We start from the raw sequence: 18,791 nt of genomic DNA, 5'->3' as shown, positions 1-18,791 counted from the left end.
TTGGAGTTTTCCTGGTGTTAATTTAACCCCATAATCCCCTCCAAAGCCTTTCTTAAAATTTCCGATTATGGTGTCTAAGATGGTTGGCTTACTCTGATTTGACCTCATGTTACCTGAGTGATGGACAGTGTCAAGACAGACAAAAGGGGGGTGGATGTTGCTTCTAAAGAGTGGACCACTCAGATGTTCCTCTGGCTGCCTCCTGAGGGAGATTAGGTGGTGCTTGGCCATAGAAGACTCATCCTTCTGGTGACTTACCATCGGAACCCTAGTCTGATGCCACCCTAGACCTTATGCACTTCACCACAAAATCACAGAGGAGCCCTCCGGACTCCATAGCCTTCAGGGGACCTTAAGGGTGCCCAGCCATGGTGCCACAAACTCAGACCTGAAACACATGTGAATCAGGCTGCTCATTCATACGTACACATTTACACCAGAGGTTGTAACATTCCCTCCCTGGGAATCTTTGTTCTGATGATCCAATTGGGACTTCCTGAGAAATTCCTAGTGGGGCTTCCTAAGAAACCCCTCCTGATTCCCAAGGGAACCTCCTAATAAGTTCCCCTGATGGGACTTCCTAAGAAGTCCCTCTGGTGAGGTCTGTGTAGACCTCTGAGGGTCGATCAAGCTCTTCTTCTGCCTCTGTTGGGAGGGCCTGGCTGGGTCTGTGGGGTCCCCCGAGGCCTTACCAGAATCCAACGTAGGTACCAGGCTCTGGTCTGTCTAGCCTCCTCGAGTCCGATGGGGACCAACAACGGGCCCGATCGGGGCGACCAGATTGGAGATTGCCAAAACTGGGCATGTGCACCTTCTCCTCTTCGGCCTCCCTGGGCCATTACCGTCTTGGTGTTTAACCCAGACTGGTGGCAGCAAACGGTCAGCACAGTTGGGCTTCTGGGTTAGGGAACTAAATGTTACAGGAGTTCAGGAAGAAATCAGATTGGAAGAACCAAACGGCACTCGGAGGCTTGAAGAAACAGGTTTTATTCATGCTGGAGGGCTCAGCGGAGTATTCTCTGGAGATCTGAGCCTTGAGCACACGTTTCACAGGGATTATATACCCTATCACTTCCGCATACGGGGCCAAATAGCTGGTTTTCGCATACATCACTTCCCTATATGTGACCAAGTAGCGGGTTTTCTCATAAGTCACTTCCGCATTCGTGAGAGGCGGGAAAGTTTGGCCCACCCTGGAAAACAGGTTACAGGGTTGGAGAAGAAACAGGAAGTGTTTAGCAGAAAGTCCCAGATCAGCCATGTTGCCCGTCTCAGAACCACACTTGCTTTATTTATCCATAGAACTTCTTAGTCTTTTTTTCTTTTTCCTTTTGCCAGTACTGGGATTTGAACCCAGGACCTCACACTTGTTAGGCAGGTGCTCTACCACTTGAGCCACTCTGTTAGCCCATCATAGAACTTATTAAATTTGATTATAATTTGGTGGTTTAACTGTCTAATGTGTTGTGTTCCACAAAGACAGGGCCATGTCTGTCTGATCCCTGTCCTCTCCTTGAGACCTGGGTGTCAGTGGAGGTAGGTGTACCTTTACAGTTAAATAGACATCCCCAGTATACTGTGGTGTGTAGCTTGCACTGTGTAGACATGAATTCAGCTCCTACACTTACTAGCTTTGTCATCTTGAACTGGCTATTTTATTACTAAATCTTAATTTTTACTTCCATAAAACAGGGATAGTATCTGCCTCATCCTCTTAAGTTTTTTTGGTAAAGATTTAAAGAGCGAGGATAAAAGTGCCTTTTTCAGTTAATAAATATGAATGAAATGAAGGAGAAGGGAACTAAAATTCCCAGATTTGTAGTCAGGCTGGTGGTGGCATTAACATAAGATTAAAAACAGGTGAAACAGATTAAGAAAGTGAGGCAAGGAAAATGTTGACTTTGATTTTGGTCTTATTGAATCTCAGGTGCTGGTGGGAACTTTCAAGTTGTAATATCCTGGAGACAGTTTTAAATGTAGGTTTGAACCAGAGATGAGGATTTGAGAGTTATCTGTAATGAACTCATTTTAAGAAAATGAGATTGCCTAAAGGAAGAATGTTGCTGAGAATGAGAGGAGGGAGGAGGAGTGTTGGCTATCAAGGGTAGAAGAAAAAAGACTTGAAACACAGATGGAGAAAAAAGGAGGTTAGGCTGAAGGAATAAAAGGGAGGGGATGTCACAGAAATGGAGGGAGAAGAGGATTTTGTGGAAGAGATGCAGGTAATTGTGCCTAGTGCTTCCCCATGGCTGGAAGAATGGTGCTGAGCTTTAGGGAGTAGAATTGATCTTGACCTTGGCAGTGGGAGAAGCCAGATTGTAGTGGGGTGAGGGCAGAAAGAGACGTTTATCTTCAGTCGCTCTTCAGGAAGTTTGATAGGAAAAGGAAGGATGCACAGGAGGTTAAATTACTTGCTCAAGATCACACAGCTAGTAAGAAGCAGATGTAGAATTTGAACTGATAAAGTCTGGTCCTGGAGTCTTGAGTTCTCAACCATCATGTAGGCTATACTCTTCCTTTTTTTTCCCCTTGTGGTTGGAGGCTAAGAGATATCTGCACTTCTGTGGTTAGAACCTGAATAACTCTGTAGAAACCTGGTCCTCTGGTTTTCATGGCTCAGACTGGAGGTTTGTTATTTTGCAGCATAATGAAATGGTATCTGATGCTGAGGTTAGGTTGCAAGCCTTGGCATGTGTGCAGAAGAATAAGTTTACTATTCAGTTTTTATCAATGATAATTTTTCATTAATGGTATAATTGGCAGAGAAAATTTGAGAACATAAAGTGCATACATTGAAATAAGATTAAATACACGCTGATGAAATTATAGAATTCTATGCAATGCTTCAATCAAGAAATGATGATAATGAAGAGTGTGTATTGACTTTCCAGAATACTGGGGATGGATGATTGTAAATAAAAAGAAATATCTACTTTGTATTATAAATCTCTAAAACAGTTATTAAATAAGTTATTCTTTCGGGTATTTTTCTTTAACTTTTCATCACTGCTTAGACAAAACTAATAGTCAATAGATACATCTGTGTCAGCAGCTAAGGTTTTTTTTTCTTCTTGTTAAAGTTAACATATCATGTCTTGTATAATTCAACTGCTGCTACACAAGGGAAAGTATTTAGTGTCTGATTATGCAGCATTTGCTTTGGAAACTGTTAACAGAGAGCCTACTAGGGTCAGTGCAGAGCACAGTCACTGAGGTCACTTACTAATGACTTTATTATAGCATCTTGTGCATTTGGTTTCCCATGGCATGTTGTTTGACCATGCTTTAATGGTTAAAGCTTTGTAAAATTACAAAGAAATCAGAAATCCTACTGGTCTCTAGTGTGATTATTTACAGTTGGACTGCTAGCAAGAAGGTACTAAGTTTGACCATACTAATGCTAAGCTGGACAAGACACATGGTGAAATTTCATGGAGCTCTGTTCTCTCACTCTGACCTTTGAGTATACTACCAAGGCATAAGATTTCAAGGTGGAAAGTACCCTCAAGTATGACTGAGAGAATTTGGCCTTTGCATAGGAACAGGTGTGGCCAAGAGGAGGCATTTCTCCTGGAAAAGTCAAATGGTATATTATTAGGTTGCGGGAGCTAGAATGTAGGTAGAAAGGCATGAAAGAGTTTTTATTAATTCCATTATCTCTCTTTTATGGTTGGCCTTTGGTCTTATATTCACTTACAAAATCATGGACAATATTTGATTGTGAGGAAGAATCTTGAGTAAGTGATATTTCTGTTTTCAGTAGAATTACTTGGAGCCGGCTCAAGAAAATTACAGTTTTCAAAGAAGTTACACTAGATGGAGTCAAAAGAAGTTAGAATTGTGCTGTTTGAGACACTGGCTTTTAGGAAAGAATCTAACATTATTTTGTTTTTACTTATTGCTTTGATACTATGTTATATTCATTAGATATATAACCTTCCCCCAAAGTTCTAGTCCTTTGCAGAGTCACACTTCAACTATTTCTTTTTTAATATAGTTTAGTTACTTTACATCATAGAAATTTCTCCCTTCTGGAGACCTTCTTTTCCCTTCTGAAACTTGGACTACATTCTTAAAATTGACTCTCGTAGGTGAGAACTTAAAACTAAGTCTGTAAGACAGGTAGATTTTGGTATTCAAGTTATCTGAAGAGGTAAAGTATATTATTTTGAATCTGTGGTTTTTATTTTTTAAAAATTGCTTTTAAAGATAACTTTTTAAAAGTTCTCTTGGAGAAAGAGTCCTTGGAAAAGTGTGTTATAGTGAAAGATGCTTCCATAAGGAGAATATTTAAAAAGTGTTAGAAACATAGTATTACCACATTATATGAAGCAAGCTGTGCTAGAGACTGAGTGAATAGGTAACTGATCAAATTGCATTGTCTTTACATGGCAATAAAATAAAATAAAATAAAATAAAATAAAATAAATAAAGATTCTTGGATTTAGAATAGGAAAAGTTAAATACTCCAGGAAAAAATGGACAAAAGGCAGGAACAGCATTTCACAAAAGTGCTACTGCAAGTGTCAGTAAACTTGAAAAGTCACTCATCCTGACTAACATGAAATGTAAATTAGAAGGGAGAACTTGTGTTTGCATCTGTCAAGTTGCCAGAGATGCAAAAGTTTGGTAAGAACTTGAGTAAATGAGGAATGGGATTGTCTGCTGACACCAGAAGGAGAACAGTTTCATAATATGAATCAGAAACCTTAAAACACCAAGTGAATCACTTTTGACCTAGTGAGTCTCCTGCTAAGAATTTTTATCCTGAAGAAATCTAGGCCCCTTTGTTAAGCTATTGCAGTATGTGCGTGCCCTCTGCTCCCAATATGTAGCAATAGCAGATATAAGACATTAAAAGAATGAAAAAAAGGAAAAGTTATAGCTGGGCTACCAGGTAGGATGGTTTGTGTGTAGCTGGAAAGAGAGATACACGCAAAAGGAAATAAGCTGGTCCTACAAAGGCTCTGGATATGGCAACAAAAAGTTGGATTTAGCTCTTGTAGGGTACTAGGAACTGAAAAGTTTACCCCCTGAGATGGACCCAGAGCTAGGCTCACTGCTTAAAACCAGGGGTGGGGTGAAGTTGCATTTCTCACAAAAGAAGACCCAAAGACACCCTTCCCTCAACCCCTTCCCAGGAGGGCTATAGATCATATGGAGCTGCAGATCTTCAGGAGCAAGAGAAGGTCTATGTAACTTCCAGAGTAGAAACAGCACTAGGCCAGCTGATTGTGGAGTAATGGAGAGAGGATGTGGTGCTCCATGGGACCATCAAAAAAGGCTTGGTCCTGGACAGTAAGTAGTGTGGTGGTCCTGGAGATGGTGCCTGCAGAACCATGGTGGAGGAAGGGTGAGCACACAGAGAGAGAGTGAGGAGAGAGTAAAAGCACAGGCATAAACCTTCCACTCAGACTTAGCTAGCCTTCAAATACATTTCCAAAATACTTGGGAAAAATAAATGCTCAGAATGACAGGTACCAGAATCAACAATGAGAACAAATATTCATTACAGATAAGATCAATTTTATAGAAAAATCAAAGGCTAAAAGAAGTATGTTCATATTACGCCATGTGATAAAGGTATTATGCTGATAAAAGTCAAAATTTAAAGTGCCCCAAAATATGTAGAAATTACATAGGAACATGAAAAAAGAACCAGTTGCAGATTTTGTAAGTGAAAAAGTATAACCATAGAAATAATAAACTTTTCATTTTGTCTTTTGAGACAGGGTCTGAGTAGGTAGTCTAGGTTTGCCTGCAACTTCAGATCATTCTGTCTCAGCCTTCCTAGTGCTGGGATTACAAGCATGTATTACCATGCCTGTCTGAAATAAATTAAATAGATGGAATAAACTTTAGACCTGACACAATACAAAGGAAATTGATGAACTGAAAGAGAGTATGAATGTAGTATGAAGAGACAAAAGAATAAAATAAATTAAAAAGCGGGAGACTTGGAGGCTCGATGGAGAGGTTCCAACTTATGTCTGAGATGAATTCTAAAAGAAAGAGAAGAAGGTAAGGATAGAAAAGTAAAATTTGAAGAGCTTAGAGTTGAGAACTTTTATTTATAGAATGCCATGGGTCTTGGATGCTTTGACTAAGACAATCATGTTGAAACTGTGGAATGTATTTTCCTTTATTTTTTTTCTTTTTTTCCCTGTATTATTGTGCTGGGTAGGGGTTCATTGAAGCATTGACAGATGTTCTTACAATGTATCAAATATATCATACTTGAATTCTATTTTTCTCTATATAGAGGAAAACAAGACATACCAAGCAAAACAAAAAGGAAGTGTGGCTCAAATAATAGAGCACCTGCCTCACAAATAGCAATGCTTGAGTTCAAACCCCAGTACCACCAAAACAAAACCAAAAGAAGATTAACTATGGGAGAAAGATTCACTTTTAGCAAAAATAGTTACTACAAGGAAGGGGGATCATATCTTCAAAATTTAAAGATTATAGTTGGTTTAAAAAAAAATGGTAATAGGGATTTGAACCCAGGGCCTCATGCTTGCTAGGGAAGTGCTTCTACCACTTGAGATGGTGTCCATTTCCTTGAGAAAGGAAAGGGGATGAGGAGGATTCCCTGATAAGAGAGAAGGGAGAAATTTTCGACTCTGCTTCCCAGTTTCACTGTAAATCACAGGAACTTGAAAATCCATAGATGAAGAGCATTTTGAGGGATTTCACAAAAAAGGAAAACTTACAAGGTGGAATTTTAGCAAGAAATTATTTAGTAAAGCAGAACAAAGCAAGGAGGAATATAAAGGGGAAAGAAGCACCCTGTGCCTTGCTGAATGTAGGAGCAAGAGGCTCAAAATGGCAGTCCTTGTTCTGGATGTATTTATTCCTTCTTCACTAAGCTGGGGAATCCAGTTTAAAATTTTCCCAGATAAGTGGTCATGTGTTAACCTTTAATACAAGCATGGATGCAATGGGTTTAGAGGGGCTCTATAATCCTGTTTTGATGTTATTACCCAAATATGGAGATGTTTGGTTTAGGATAGTTCATAATAAAGATTTTTGTACATGGGCATCTGCTTCTTGTGATCTTGAGCTTTCTTTTTGGGTCAGTGAATTACATTCTGTTCTCAGACTAAATTACTCATATAGGGAGATTGCAGCTCACTATCTAAAAAAAGGGGTGTGATGGATGCATGTGCTTTCTTAAAAGGATTAATTTAACCTTTGCTGCTCTAAAAGAAAGATTATTTAGTAGCCAACATCTTAATCACTTAGCTGTGGTTTTTTAAGAATTTAGATTGTCAGGCCAAGGGAAGGGAAGCAAAAGTCACCTTGCCAAGGTCAGTTCCCAGTGGAATGTCCACTGCGATAGTGTGACATTCTGTTCCAATGTGAATTATTTAAATCTTTTTGTGGATTCTTTTAGTCTTAGTTTGTAACTCTCGTTTGTTTTCAGATTTTCCTAATATCTGTCCTATCTATCTTGCCTCAATAAGGTGTCACTAATTTTGCCTGGGCTGGCCTCAAGCTCACAATAGTCCTTCTTCTGTATCCCAAGTAGTTTTGATTATAGGTATGGGCCACCATGCCTGACCTATAGTTAATCTTTATTTTAAAACCCAGGTATGATTTCTTTTGTGTCTCTTTTCCCATCACCTGGGCCCTGGGAAACCACTAATCTGCTTTCTGTAACTATTAATTAGTTTGCATTTTGTACAATTTTGCATAGGTAGAATCATATGCTCTTGTTTCATGAGTGAGGAAAAAATATAGATATTTTTAGATGAGAAAAAGATTGGGGAAGTTATCATCTATGGAATCTTCCTAGGAGAAATGTTTAATGGTATACTTTGCAAGCAGAAAATTGCTCCTGGAAGAATCTTTCTAATAAAAGAAACAGGATGAGTATAGAACTTGATCAAATATATGAGGAAACTCAATTATTGCTTGTAAATATTACTTTTTGTTTTACAAAAACTATAAAACTAAAATAACTAATAAAGAAAGAAGTAAACTATGTATGATCCAATATTAGAGACACAGACGGTGGTATATACTACTGGTATTTATGATTTCTAAGAATAATAAGAATGTGTGGTACATTGAGAACTAATGTAGATGAAATAGATGCGTATCTACAGAAATATAAATTACTTAAATTATAAGTAGAAGATCTGAATAAGGCAATGAAAGGAATTAGTTTTATTTAGGTATAATCAACATACAATGAATGACACATGTTTGCATTTGTTACACTACCACCAAATTAAGGTAATACACAAATTTATCACACTCTATGATTTCTTTTGTGTCTCTTTTCCCATCACCTGGGCCCTGGGAAACCACTAATCTGCTTTCTGTAACTATTAATTAGTTTGCATTTTGTACAATTTTGCATAGGTAGAATCATATGCTCTTGTTTTTAAAAGTATCTTTTTTTTCTTTTTCTAGCTTTTCTTTGTCAATATTGGGGTTTGAAGTCAGGGCCTTGCACTTGATAGGCAAGTGCTCTACTACTTGATATACACCTCCAGCCCCTAAAAATATCTTAAGGTCTTATTTTTTAGGGCAGTTTTAGGTTCTTGGGAAAATTGTAAGCCTCCTCCATCATTAATACCTGATTCTAGAGTTGTACATTTGTTACAAGTGATGAGAATACATTGACACATCCTTCTCACCTGTACCAATAGTTTAGATAGGGTTTTCTGTTGGTGTTCTTCATGCTATAAACTTGGACAAATATACAGTGCCACGTAGTTACCATAGAGCATCATACAGAATAGTTTCATTGCTCTGGTCTAAGTATAGTGATTTTGAGATTCATTCATCTTGTATGCTTCAGAAATTCATTCCTTTATATTACTGAATAGTCAGTTATTATATGGATATACCACAATTTCTTTTCTTTTCTTTCATGTTCTGTTGAACATGGGTTGTTCCTGAGTTTTGGTAATTTCAAATAAAGCTGCTGTGAACCTTTGTGTACAGGTTTTTATTTGGACATGTACTGTCCTATTGTGGGATTAGGTAGGCTTCATATATATTCTCATATTGATAATTTATAAATAGTACATGAAATGATCTTTTTCTAGACTTGTGTAAAGAATAGAAAATGGTTGCCAACATGTATTGAGGGTTTTTACGTGCCAGGCACTGTTTGTAGATTCTTAAATGTGTTGCTTTACTACTCAGAGGGAGGTAAGAAACTAGTCCCAAATCATGTGCCTAGAGGGTAGAAGTGGCATGGGAACTCAGAGTTTGGCTCTCTAGCTAATGCTTTGTTATATAGATACTTCTCTGCCATTTGCTGAAAATCTGCATTGTTTATGGTTTGCAGAATGCACTAATGTGGAATATTTACTCCTTCTTCATAAAAATCCTGTGAATTACTATTTTGCAGATGAGCAAACAGGGATTGAGAGAGGTTGATTCAGGTATGGTTTCATACCTAGGAAGTGACAGAGTTTCTGCTCACTCTTGCCTTCAGATTCTAGTTCTTTTTACTATTTCCTGTTTTTATTGAGAATAGGACAGGGAACACCAAGTTCATTGACATGGTTGAGACATTTCTTTGTTTTTATATTTAAAAAATATGGCATATTATAGAGAAGATATTTAGTTTTCCTTTTTTTTGTTTAGTTACTCCCTATGGATCTTTCTGGTGTTTGTTGTGATATGTCTTCCTTACCCTGCTAACGGGCTCCGTCAGTTTCCCGCTTGCTTGAAACCCTCATAAGATCACAGTGAACATTCATTCATTGGCCTTTATTTGTGATTGTATTTATGAAAATACTCAGATAACAAAATTAAATTTTTATTAAACCTAACACAGTGTGATGTACAGTTTCAAAACCATTACATGGACAATGAAAGATGGATAAGGAGTTGTTAGCAGCAGCATCTGATGAAGCTGAAGAGAAAGGAGTGGGACAAAAAAATACGTCATTTGTACATGAGACGCACCCTTGCCATAGGAGTCATAATCCAGTTAATCAAGGGATATCTTTCTTTGACAAGATATGCAAGCTCAAATATACCTCAGCTTTTCATAGAGAAGCAGAGGCTTTGGCCTAGAGTAGTATCTGATATCCAACTTCAGACCTTTATGGTTTGAGTTGCTTACGTCTGGTCTTGTGTCCCTTTACTTGTAGGAGCTATAGAAATGGACTGTAGCCCGCGTAGAGGGGGTCTTCATATGCTCCTCCTGCCAGGTTGCACAGCTGAGGCTCTGCTCTCTTTCTTTGCTTTTCTGTGTGGCATTTGTGAACAGCTTGATGTATTTGACATGAGTGTGACAGCAAAGAAGCGTGTGAGCAGAGCAGTGTGCTGCCATGCCCAGCTGTGTGGATTTATGCGTACATCAGGCTGAGGAGCAGCGGTTAGGCAGATCTGACAATCAAGTGCGAGCCCCTCTGCCTCCGGCCCAGAGTGCATTTTAATGTGGTGTGTGTCTACCTACTGGCTAGCATTTGACACAAAGGAATTGTCAGAACTGCTTCTCCCCTTTTACTCTTTAGTGCGCTAGTCTGTGATAGTTTCCCAAATAAATACTTCATTGTACGTGGATGAAGGTATGTACTTTCCAAAGCAAAGCCCCAAATCATAACTTCTGTATTTTTATACTGAATTCCATGTTAAGAACTCATAGATAATATGTTTAAATTGGCAGTAGGTAATAGGTCGAGTAGACTATATGTTTATATTGTTCAAGATAATATAAAATGGGATATTTTGAAGGCCCCTGCTCTGCCCTATCTCCTTCTAGTCCTACCTCTGCTTCTGACAGATACCACTTTAATAGGTGGTCTCATATCCTATATGTTTCTGAATAAATACAAGTAGGTCTTGAATCTTGGGTCTTTTTTTTGGTGGTGGCAGAGGAGGGGGAGGTTAGTAGGCACTTCTCTGCTTATTAAGAAATCCATGTTTCATAGGCATTTGTTATTATTTATAACAAGCATAATTTCATTTATACATGTGTACCCAATTCCATGAGGGTATGTCTTGTTTTGCAATATGAGATCATTTGTTGATTCTTAGAATAATATACAGTTAGACACAGAAACATGGATCTACCTTTTGACACTACCTGTGTAAGGTGTGGAGATTAGGTATTAGAACTGAATCCATTCTATCTATTTTTGTTTTATTATACATCTTTATTTCAAGCAGGTCTAGGTTATACTTCTTTTCATCATTTAAATTTTTTATTTGTTTATTAGTGTATATTAATTGTCAAAATAATGAGTTTCATTGTGACATTTTCCTACATGCATGTGACAGACTCTGATCGTACTTACCCCTCGCGTAGTACCATCTCTTATTTTTCTAATCCCCTTTATCTGTACCCTGTTCTTTCACTTGCCAGTAACTACTGGAGAGCTTTTTATTTTACTCACAGCGAGCTTCTTTGCTCTTGTTTACTGTTGTATACTGTATTTCATTGTGTGGCTATACTTTAGTTTATTTTACTATCCTCTGTGTGTGGACATTTATATTGTTTCTAATCTTTTTGTTTCAATGAGGTAATTCACATACCATAAAATTCACCCTTGGAAAGGTGCAGTTCAGTGGTTTTTAATGTTTCCAAGCTTTTTGTTCTATAAATAACGATGTGATGAGTAACTTTGTACATACGTTTATATGAACCATGATTGAGTATATCTGTAAGATAAATCCTGAGAAGTAAAAGGGAAAAAAGCATTTAAATTTTGAAAGGAATCTATAAATGTATCATTTAATATTCTTGACAGCAAAGTTTCAGAGAACGTGTTTCTTCTAGTCTTACAGTGACTTTGCTTTTTATGAAGCAATGTTTCATTTTGTAAAGTAATCATAATTTAAAAATTTGGTGCTCATGAATTACCAATTTAACTTAATGTTGCTTTCTGATTGGTTTTACTAATGTAAACTTGACGCAAACTTCTTTTTAACTTCATAAATATTGTTGTTGATACTGATCTTGTGAGTCAGTTGGTAAAATTACAAGTCATCAGTGTTGATATACAGAGCAGACTTCACCTGTGTGGTCTTACGTTGGATGGTTTCTTGCCTCCTGTTTCCCTGTGTCCTGTAAATACAATAATGCTCATAGCACTGAAGTAAAATTCCTAGAAGAGGAAGACTGGTTATGTTCTGCTGGCTCTGGATAGCAGGAATGTTCTTATAGAACTTTATCCTTTCAACATAGTCTTCTAGGTTACAATGTTTTGTAGCTATCTGATGCTCTGGACCTCAGTTGAACTGGGAAGTGGTTGTTTTCCTAAAAATTTAGCTGAAGCATTTGTTATAAAAAGTTTTAGCCTCCATCGACACCTATTGATCTATGGGCTAGGTCCACTGGTGTTTAGTCTGATTTAGACGGATTATGTAATTCCTTTTTGGAATCTGTACCTTTATGTATCTCCTTAGAACAGATTAGCTTTAGTCATAGACTTTCATGAAGAGATCTTAATGTGGTGTTTGCTAGGTGGAACCTTTGAATTATTCAAGGCTTAAATTTTTTTGATGGCATTTATAAATATTCTAGTGCTTTGTGTTTATAAAAATATACTAAGAACTTGTGAAAGATTTATCGGGAAAGTCAGGCTTTCTTGAGCTTAAAATTAAAATTTATCAGATCAGTGGTGGTGTGCAGAAATGTGCAAGTATATTCATGGAAATATCATTATTTCTTTTAATGACCCTAATAATGGCTAATTCTAAAAGCAGATAAGTCAATCATCCAGTTAGTGAGTTATCCAAACTATTGTTTGTGCTATGTTCATAGTTTAAATGGCTCTTACCATTATAGATGAGAAATTACCCACCATCATAACAAAGGCTTTAATTAAATGAATAGGCTAGAATTATGCATAAAAGTAGAATTTAATGTTTTATAGGTTGATGACTTGTTATATTTGTATTCCCCTTCTCATTATCCATTCTGGATTATGATTAAAAAGCCCCAGAAAGAATTTGAGTTCTACCCAAAAGAATGCTTGCGCTGGTCTACTCTGATTAGGATGAGTTCATGAGAGAAGGCTGCCTTCCTGGAGGATAATACTCTAGACTACTGTGTCTGGCTGAGTTTGTTGACACTGTGTAGACAGTACCTATTGGAGCAGGTAAGGAATAAAATACAGTTTGTGTTTACCAAACCATACTCTAATCTGTGGGCTGCATTGGCCCAGAGCAAGGTATACTGTATTCTAATTCTTAGAATGATGTCTTACTGGCTAACAACAGCCCGGATGATTCATTTTTGTTACAGTTTCATTTGAAAACTACTTATTTGTGCCATTTTTATTTTTTTCTTTTTAAAAAAGTTTTGTTAATTGAATGAGCACCCATTAGTAATATGAGGGGATTTCACTGTGGTAATTCCATACATGTGTACAGTGTACATTGAACAAGTTCACTCCCTTGATTTCATTCCCATTTCCCTTTTCTCCTCCCCTGTTTTCAAACAGCATTTGATTTCATTTTGCTGTCTTCCAACATATACATGTATACATGTAGCAGATCCCCCCACACCATCTCTCTTTCTCATTCTTCATCTCCTCTTTGACATTCATTTCTTTTTCTTCACCTCCTCTTCCTCCTCCTCCTCCCCCCAAACTGTGATCTTTCTAAGCTCTGTCTCCTGTGTAGTTGTGATTACAGGTGTAAGACACTGTGCCTGACCTTAAAGATCACTTTAAAAAAGCAAATAAATGTTTATAGGATGAATAATTATTCCAAATATCCTGATGTTGCGCAAGTGGAGACTTGTAGCGTAGTTTGGTATTTACAGGGATAGTATTGTACAAGGGTCTGGAACTGTATACAGACAGGAAGATTTGCTCTAAAACTGTATTGGGTGACTCAGAGGGTGATGCTAGTAATGAAAAAAATCATCTTGCCAATACACATGTGAAGAGTGAATCAAACTGCCTGTGAAATCTGAGTGTGAACAAAATCATTTTTAAGTTTATATACTGGAATTTAAAATGCATGTCATTCAATTAGTGCATTTTATATTGGCATTCAATTAATGTCTATCTCTAAAAGTTTATACATTCATGTTGGCTAAGACTTTTTGGTTATTGTCTTATTGAAAAAATAAGATGTATTATATTTGAGTCATTTTATATCCAGTCACATATAATTTCAATATTTTTAAACAGAAACTGAGGCTTCTTGAGGAGCTTGAAGACACTTGGCTTCCTTATCTGACCCCCAAAGATGACGAGTTCTATCAACAGGTAAGAAGTTGATGTATTTTTATCAATCTGTAGGCATGGGTCTGCCTTATTAGACCTGTGAATCTCCTGGTCTCGGAGGTTAAATCAGAGGTGAGGAGTCTGGTTTGATCACCAGCGACTGCTTATTGCCTGCAGAGAAGACAAGTCTCTTCAGTCTGCTTTCTCCCTGATTCAGTGCCTTAGCCAACCATCCTGTGGTCTTTCCCACTTTCCTGCCTCTGCTCATGCTGTCTTCTTTCCCTTCTTCCTGTTGCTGATGGCTAGTTCTTCAAGAGTTCATTTCCACATCAGTTTGTGAAAACTTTCCCAGCTTACCCCACCTTCAAGTCAAGTCAACTGTCCTCTGAGCTCCTCATTATTTGTAAATAACTCTATTATACTACTTACCTATTATATAGCAATTATAGGACTCTGTGTTTCTGTGCCTGAATTTGCCAGCCCTCTTCCCATTTTAAGTAACAAGAAACCCAGGTGAAACTTACTGTGGCATAAAAGGATAGGTGGGAGGGGTAGGATTTATTGACCTCACTTAGAAATCTAGGAACACATAGCTGAATCCAACTTCCCAAAAGATGTCACTTGATCACCTTTTCTCATTTTCATGACTTGGCTTTCCACTGTGTGGTGTCATGCTGAGTAGGTTGTCACCTGATGGCATGTGAGGACTTGGACAGCCCAAGAGCTATGTAGGATTTTAGAAGCAGCTAGAGTTCTTTTTCCCTGACTCCATCATACTCTCCAGGCAGTGGTCTCATTGGCCTGTGAGAGCCATTGTGTTTGCCTGGCCTAGTTCCACTCTTGGAGTGGGGCTCAGAGGGAACATTTCCACTCAAAAGACATGGACTGTGGGTGTCAGAGATGGATGGTTTCTCCAAAGGAAAATTGGAGTCCTGGTTACAAAGAAGGGTTGCAAGGCCCATTCTTGTGTCCTCTGCCGGTGTGTTCCTTCCTTGCTGAGCTTCTGTTAGTGGCAACTCATTCATTATTTCCTGTGGAGAGCTGTGCTGACACCTCCACACCTCTCTGCTCCCTCTTGTGCTTCATCTGCATCTTTACAGCACTTATCCCACTAGGGTGTAAGGATTTTCTAATATTCTTTTTGCCTTCATCTTCTGTACTTGGTTCAGTGCTGAATCCTAGCAACGCTAAATTAGTTTGCTTGAGTGATGAATGCTTGCAATCCCATCTACTGGGGAGGCTGAGACAGAAGGATCGCTTTAGCCCAGGAATTAAAGGCCAGTTTGGGTAAAAGAGCAGGACAAAACAACACAATATAGCAGGAACAACAACAACAAAAAACTATAGTTGAAGTGAACTTACTCTCTTAAAAGATGAACTGAAAGCACTTTATTATATTAATACATATTAATTGTATAATATTAATGCATATTAATTATATAAATTAGTAGGCTTGATTTGTGATATCTCCATATATGCACACATCCTGCATTGATCTGTTGAGCTACCCTTCTTCTACTCTTGAATCCCTCCTTCTCCCTTTCCTTCTCCTCTCTAGCATTCTTCCTAGTCCTTAAAAGTCTCATTTAATTTCTTTCTGTTCCCTCCTCTCCACTCTCCTTTCCCATCTCTAGTGAGATGTACTGTTCTGTTTTGTACTCTTACAAGGTTTATTTGCTGGTTTCCTTAAATGAGTGAAATCATGTGGTATTTGTCTTTCTGTGTCTTGCTTGTTTTATTCAAGATTATGTTCTCCAGTTCATATATGTTGCTGCAAATGACAGAATTTCATTCTTTTTTATGGCTGAGTAGTTTTCCATTGCACAAATATACCACATTTTCTTTATCCATTCACTCTGACTGAAAATACTTTTTAATGACAGGAATAAACAGTTCAGACCTGACATTGGTTGCCTTACACAGGCCTTTACCACAGGAATGGCAACCCAGCTGCCAGTCCTAAAAATGAGACTTTATGCAGCTTCCACTTGGGGAATGTTTATTGACCCTTATAGTGTGTCAGGTAGTGTGCTGAGTGTTTTATGAGTGCACTCACATTTAGCCCTCACACCAGCCTTATTTATTCATTCCAGAAGTGTATAGTCAGCAACTCTCTCCCTCTGGCTTGAGGTGCTTCGGGCAGGTCATAGCAGTCTGTTCCCTATCTGAGTGGCAGAGCTGCGGTTCAGGCTTAACTTTGTTTGATGCTGAAGGCCCATGCTCTTGCTGCTGTACTGTGCCTCTCCCTATGCTCCAGTTCAGAACAGCTTTGGGGAAGTTTTTGCAGCTTCTTTTGATAAGACCAGGGAGTGAAGAAACGAAAGAAAACAACCACAACAATAAACTCCAAGCAGAAAAGCAGACAGACCTTCTGTTGGCTTGCCACTGAGCACAAGGAGATGAGGAATGACGTAGTCAGAGATCAACTCTGGCTTCCAGATATGCTGTACCTCGCATCCAGAGAAAACACAACTCTCCCAGCATTCCTCCAGCTTTATCTATTGTATACTTCCCATGTGCCCAATGGTTCTGCCACTGTTCTGAGAGTTTATTAGCTCATTTAAATATTAGCATAACCCTCGGAGGCAAGTGTTATTAAAATCTCATTTTGGAGGTGAGGAACCGAGGCACAAAGAGTTTTAAAAATCTGTTCAAGATTTATAAGCAACAAGAGTCAGGACCAGAGTGTGAGCACAGGCTGTGTGGCTTCTGGTCTGTTCTTGGAAGTTCTGACTGTTCTCCTCCTTCCCTGCATCTCCTAATCCTCCAGAGATTGCTCACCTTTATCCTAATGACCCTAAACCCTGCTTCCATCCTTGCCCTGCTGGTGACCTTTCAGTGCTCCAATCCCAACTGCCTATTCTTTGTTCTACCTGAAAGTCTTACAGGCACGTCCAAGTCAATGTGCCTCATATTAATTATTATCTATTAAACAAATGTATTTAGCTTTCCCACTGGGGCCAGGCAGCATGAAATATGGCAAGAGGTTCCTGCTTACTTTCGGTTTGTTTCTTGTGTGGTGGCTGGTGTGAGAGGCCATTCCTTATGGAGGTTTAGGAACAAGCCATGTCAATACTTGAGATGGAATGGTCTGGGCCTCGGCCTCGAGAACAGTGGGTCCTATAGAGTGCGTTTGAGCAGAAAAGTACCCAAGGCTGGCAGATTGGGAAGTGAGTGAGAGAAGATGAGGTCAGTGGTGATAGGCCTGGTCCTATGGGAATGTGTGTAGTCTACAGCAAGAAGATTGTTGCTACCTGAGTGAGATCACCTGGAGGCCTGAGAGGTCCTGGAGCCCAGGGGTCCATGAATAACCTAAACTTTCGTAAGGATCTATGTTACAAGGCACCTGCTCTTTCCCTAACGGTATTGACCTCATCCTGTTCTCCAAATTGGGAAGCTTATTATCTTCAGCAATCACTGAGCCTTGGCAGTTTTCCTTCTTCAGAGTCTTTCAAATGGCTTCCTTTTTTTCCAATCCTGCAGACAGTGTCATGACTCACTTTCAACATTCTCCCTCCAGTGCCATCAGAACTTGCACCTCCTTGCTTTATACATTTTGCTAAGTCTCTCTTGCCTCCAAGGTAAAGTTCAGACTCCTCAGCATATCTGCTTTATAAGGTCATTTACCATAAGACTGCAGACTATACGTCTCTGACCCAGTCTCTACGTATTGCCTGCCACACCATCTGATCTGAAACTTGAGTCATACAGTTTTCGTGCTCCATCCTGACTCTGCTCTGCCCCTTCCTCCCTTTTGCCTTTGTGACTTCTAGTTCCTTCCTCTCCTTTTCTGTGTGTTGAGCAGCTGCTCACCCTAAGGACGTTACTTAAATACTGCATATTCTGGGAACGTGCCGGGCAATAATCTTACTACTTTCAAAACATATTAAAAATGTGACCACTTCTCACTAACTCTGTCACTTCTACCTGGCCAAAGCCACCACCATCTGTGTAGCAGTTGCCTCCTAACTTCTCCCTCCCTTGAGTGAGTGGGCTTCAACATAGCATCCAGAGTGATCTTTTAAAGACCAATCAGCTTGTTACACTTTTTTTTTTTTTTTTTTGTAGTACTGGGGTTTGAACTCAGCCTACACCTTGAGCCACTCTACCAGCCTTTTTTTGTGATGAGTTTTTTTGAAATGGGATCTCACAAGCTGTTTCCCCAGGGTTGGCTTCGAACTGTGATACTCCTGCTCTCTGCCTCCTGAGTAGCTAGGATTACAGGTGTGAGGTGCCCATCTCATTAAACTTTGTTCACAGCCCTTCCATAGCCTCCTAGCTTATTCAGAGAGAAGGTCTAAAAGCCCAGCATAGCACATTCACCTATAAAGCACCATAGCGCTTGTCTCCTGAGTGCCCTGCCTTACCTCATTTCCTGCCTCTTCAAGCTCTCCACCACCCACTCTCCTCTTTATGCTCTGGTGTTTGAATTCAGGACCTTGAGCTTGCTAGGCAAGCTTCTACAAGGCAAGTGCCCTCGGCCCATTTTGCTTTAGTTATTTTTCAGATAGGATCTTCCGTTTTTGCCCAGGGATGGCCTCAGAATGCAGACATTTTACCTATGCCTACTGTGTGACTGGGATTACTGGCATGAACCACCATGTTCAGCTTGTTGAGATTGTAGTCTCAGTAATT

At 39.0% G+C, this 18,791-nt stretch overlaps 1 protein-coding gene across 2 annotated transcripts in view; it reads left to right on the top strand.

Annotated features, from left to right (window-relative positions):
* Nucleotides 1-18,791, top strand: part of Fto (FTO alpha-ketoglutarate dependent dioxygenase) — a 391,597-nt gene that overhangs the window by 93,664 nt on the left and 279,142 nt on the right. For both annotated transcript variants that reach the window (XM_074055988.1, XM_074055989.1), the window contains exon 2: nucleotides 14,121-14,198. In XM_074055988.1, the coding sequence (XP_073912089.1) occupies nucleotides 14,121-14,198 (78 nt within the window). The remainder of the gene's footprint in view (nucleotides 1-14,120; nucleotides 14,199-18,791) is intronic.

This window comes from Castor canadensis, chromosome 15 (genome assembly GCF_047511655.1).
Source record: "Castor canadensis chromosome 15, mCasCan1.hap1v2, whole genome shotgun sequence".
Lineage (NCBI taxonomy): Eukaryota > Metazoa > Chordata > Mammalia > Rodentia > Castoridae > Castor > Castor canadensis.
The sequence above is the reverse complement of the archived record's forward strand: the minus strand, read 5'-3'. Positions and strand labels throughout refer to the sequence as shown.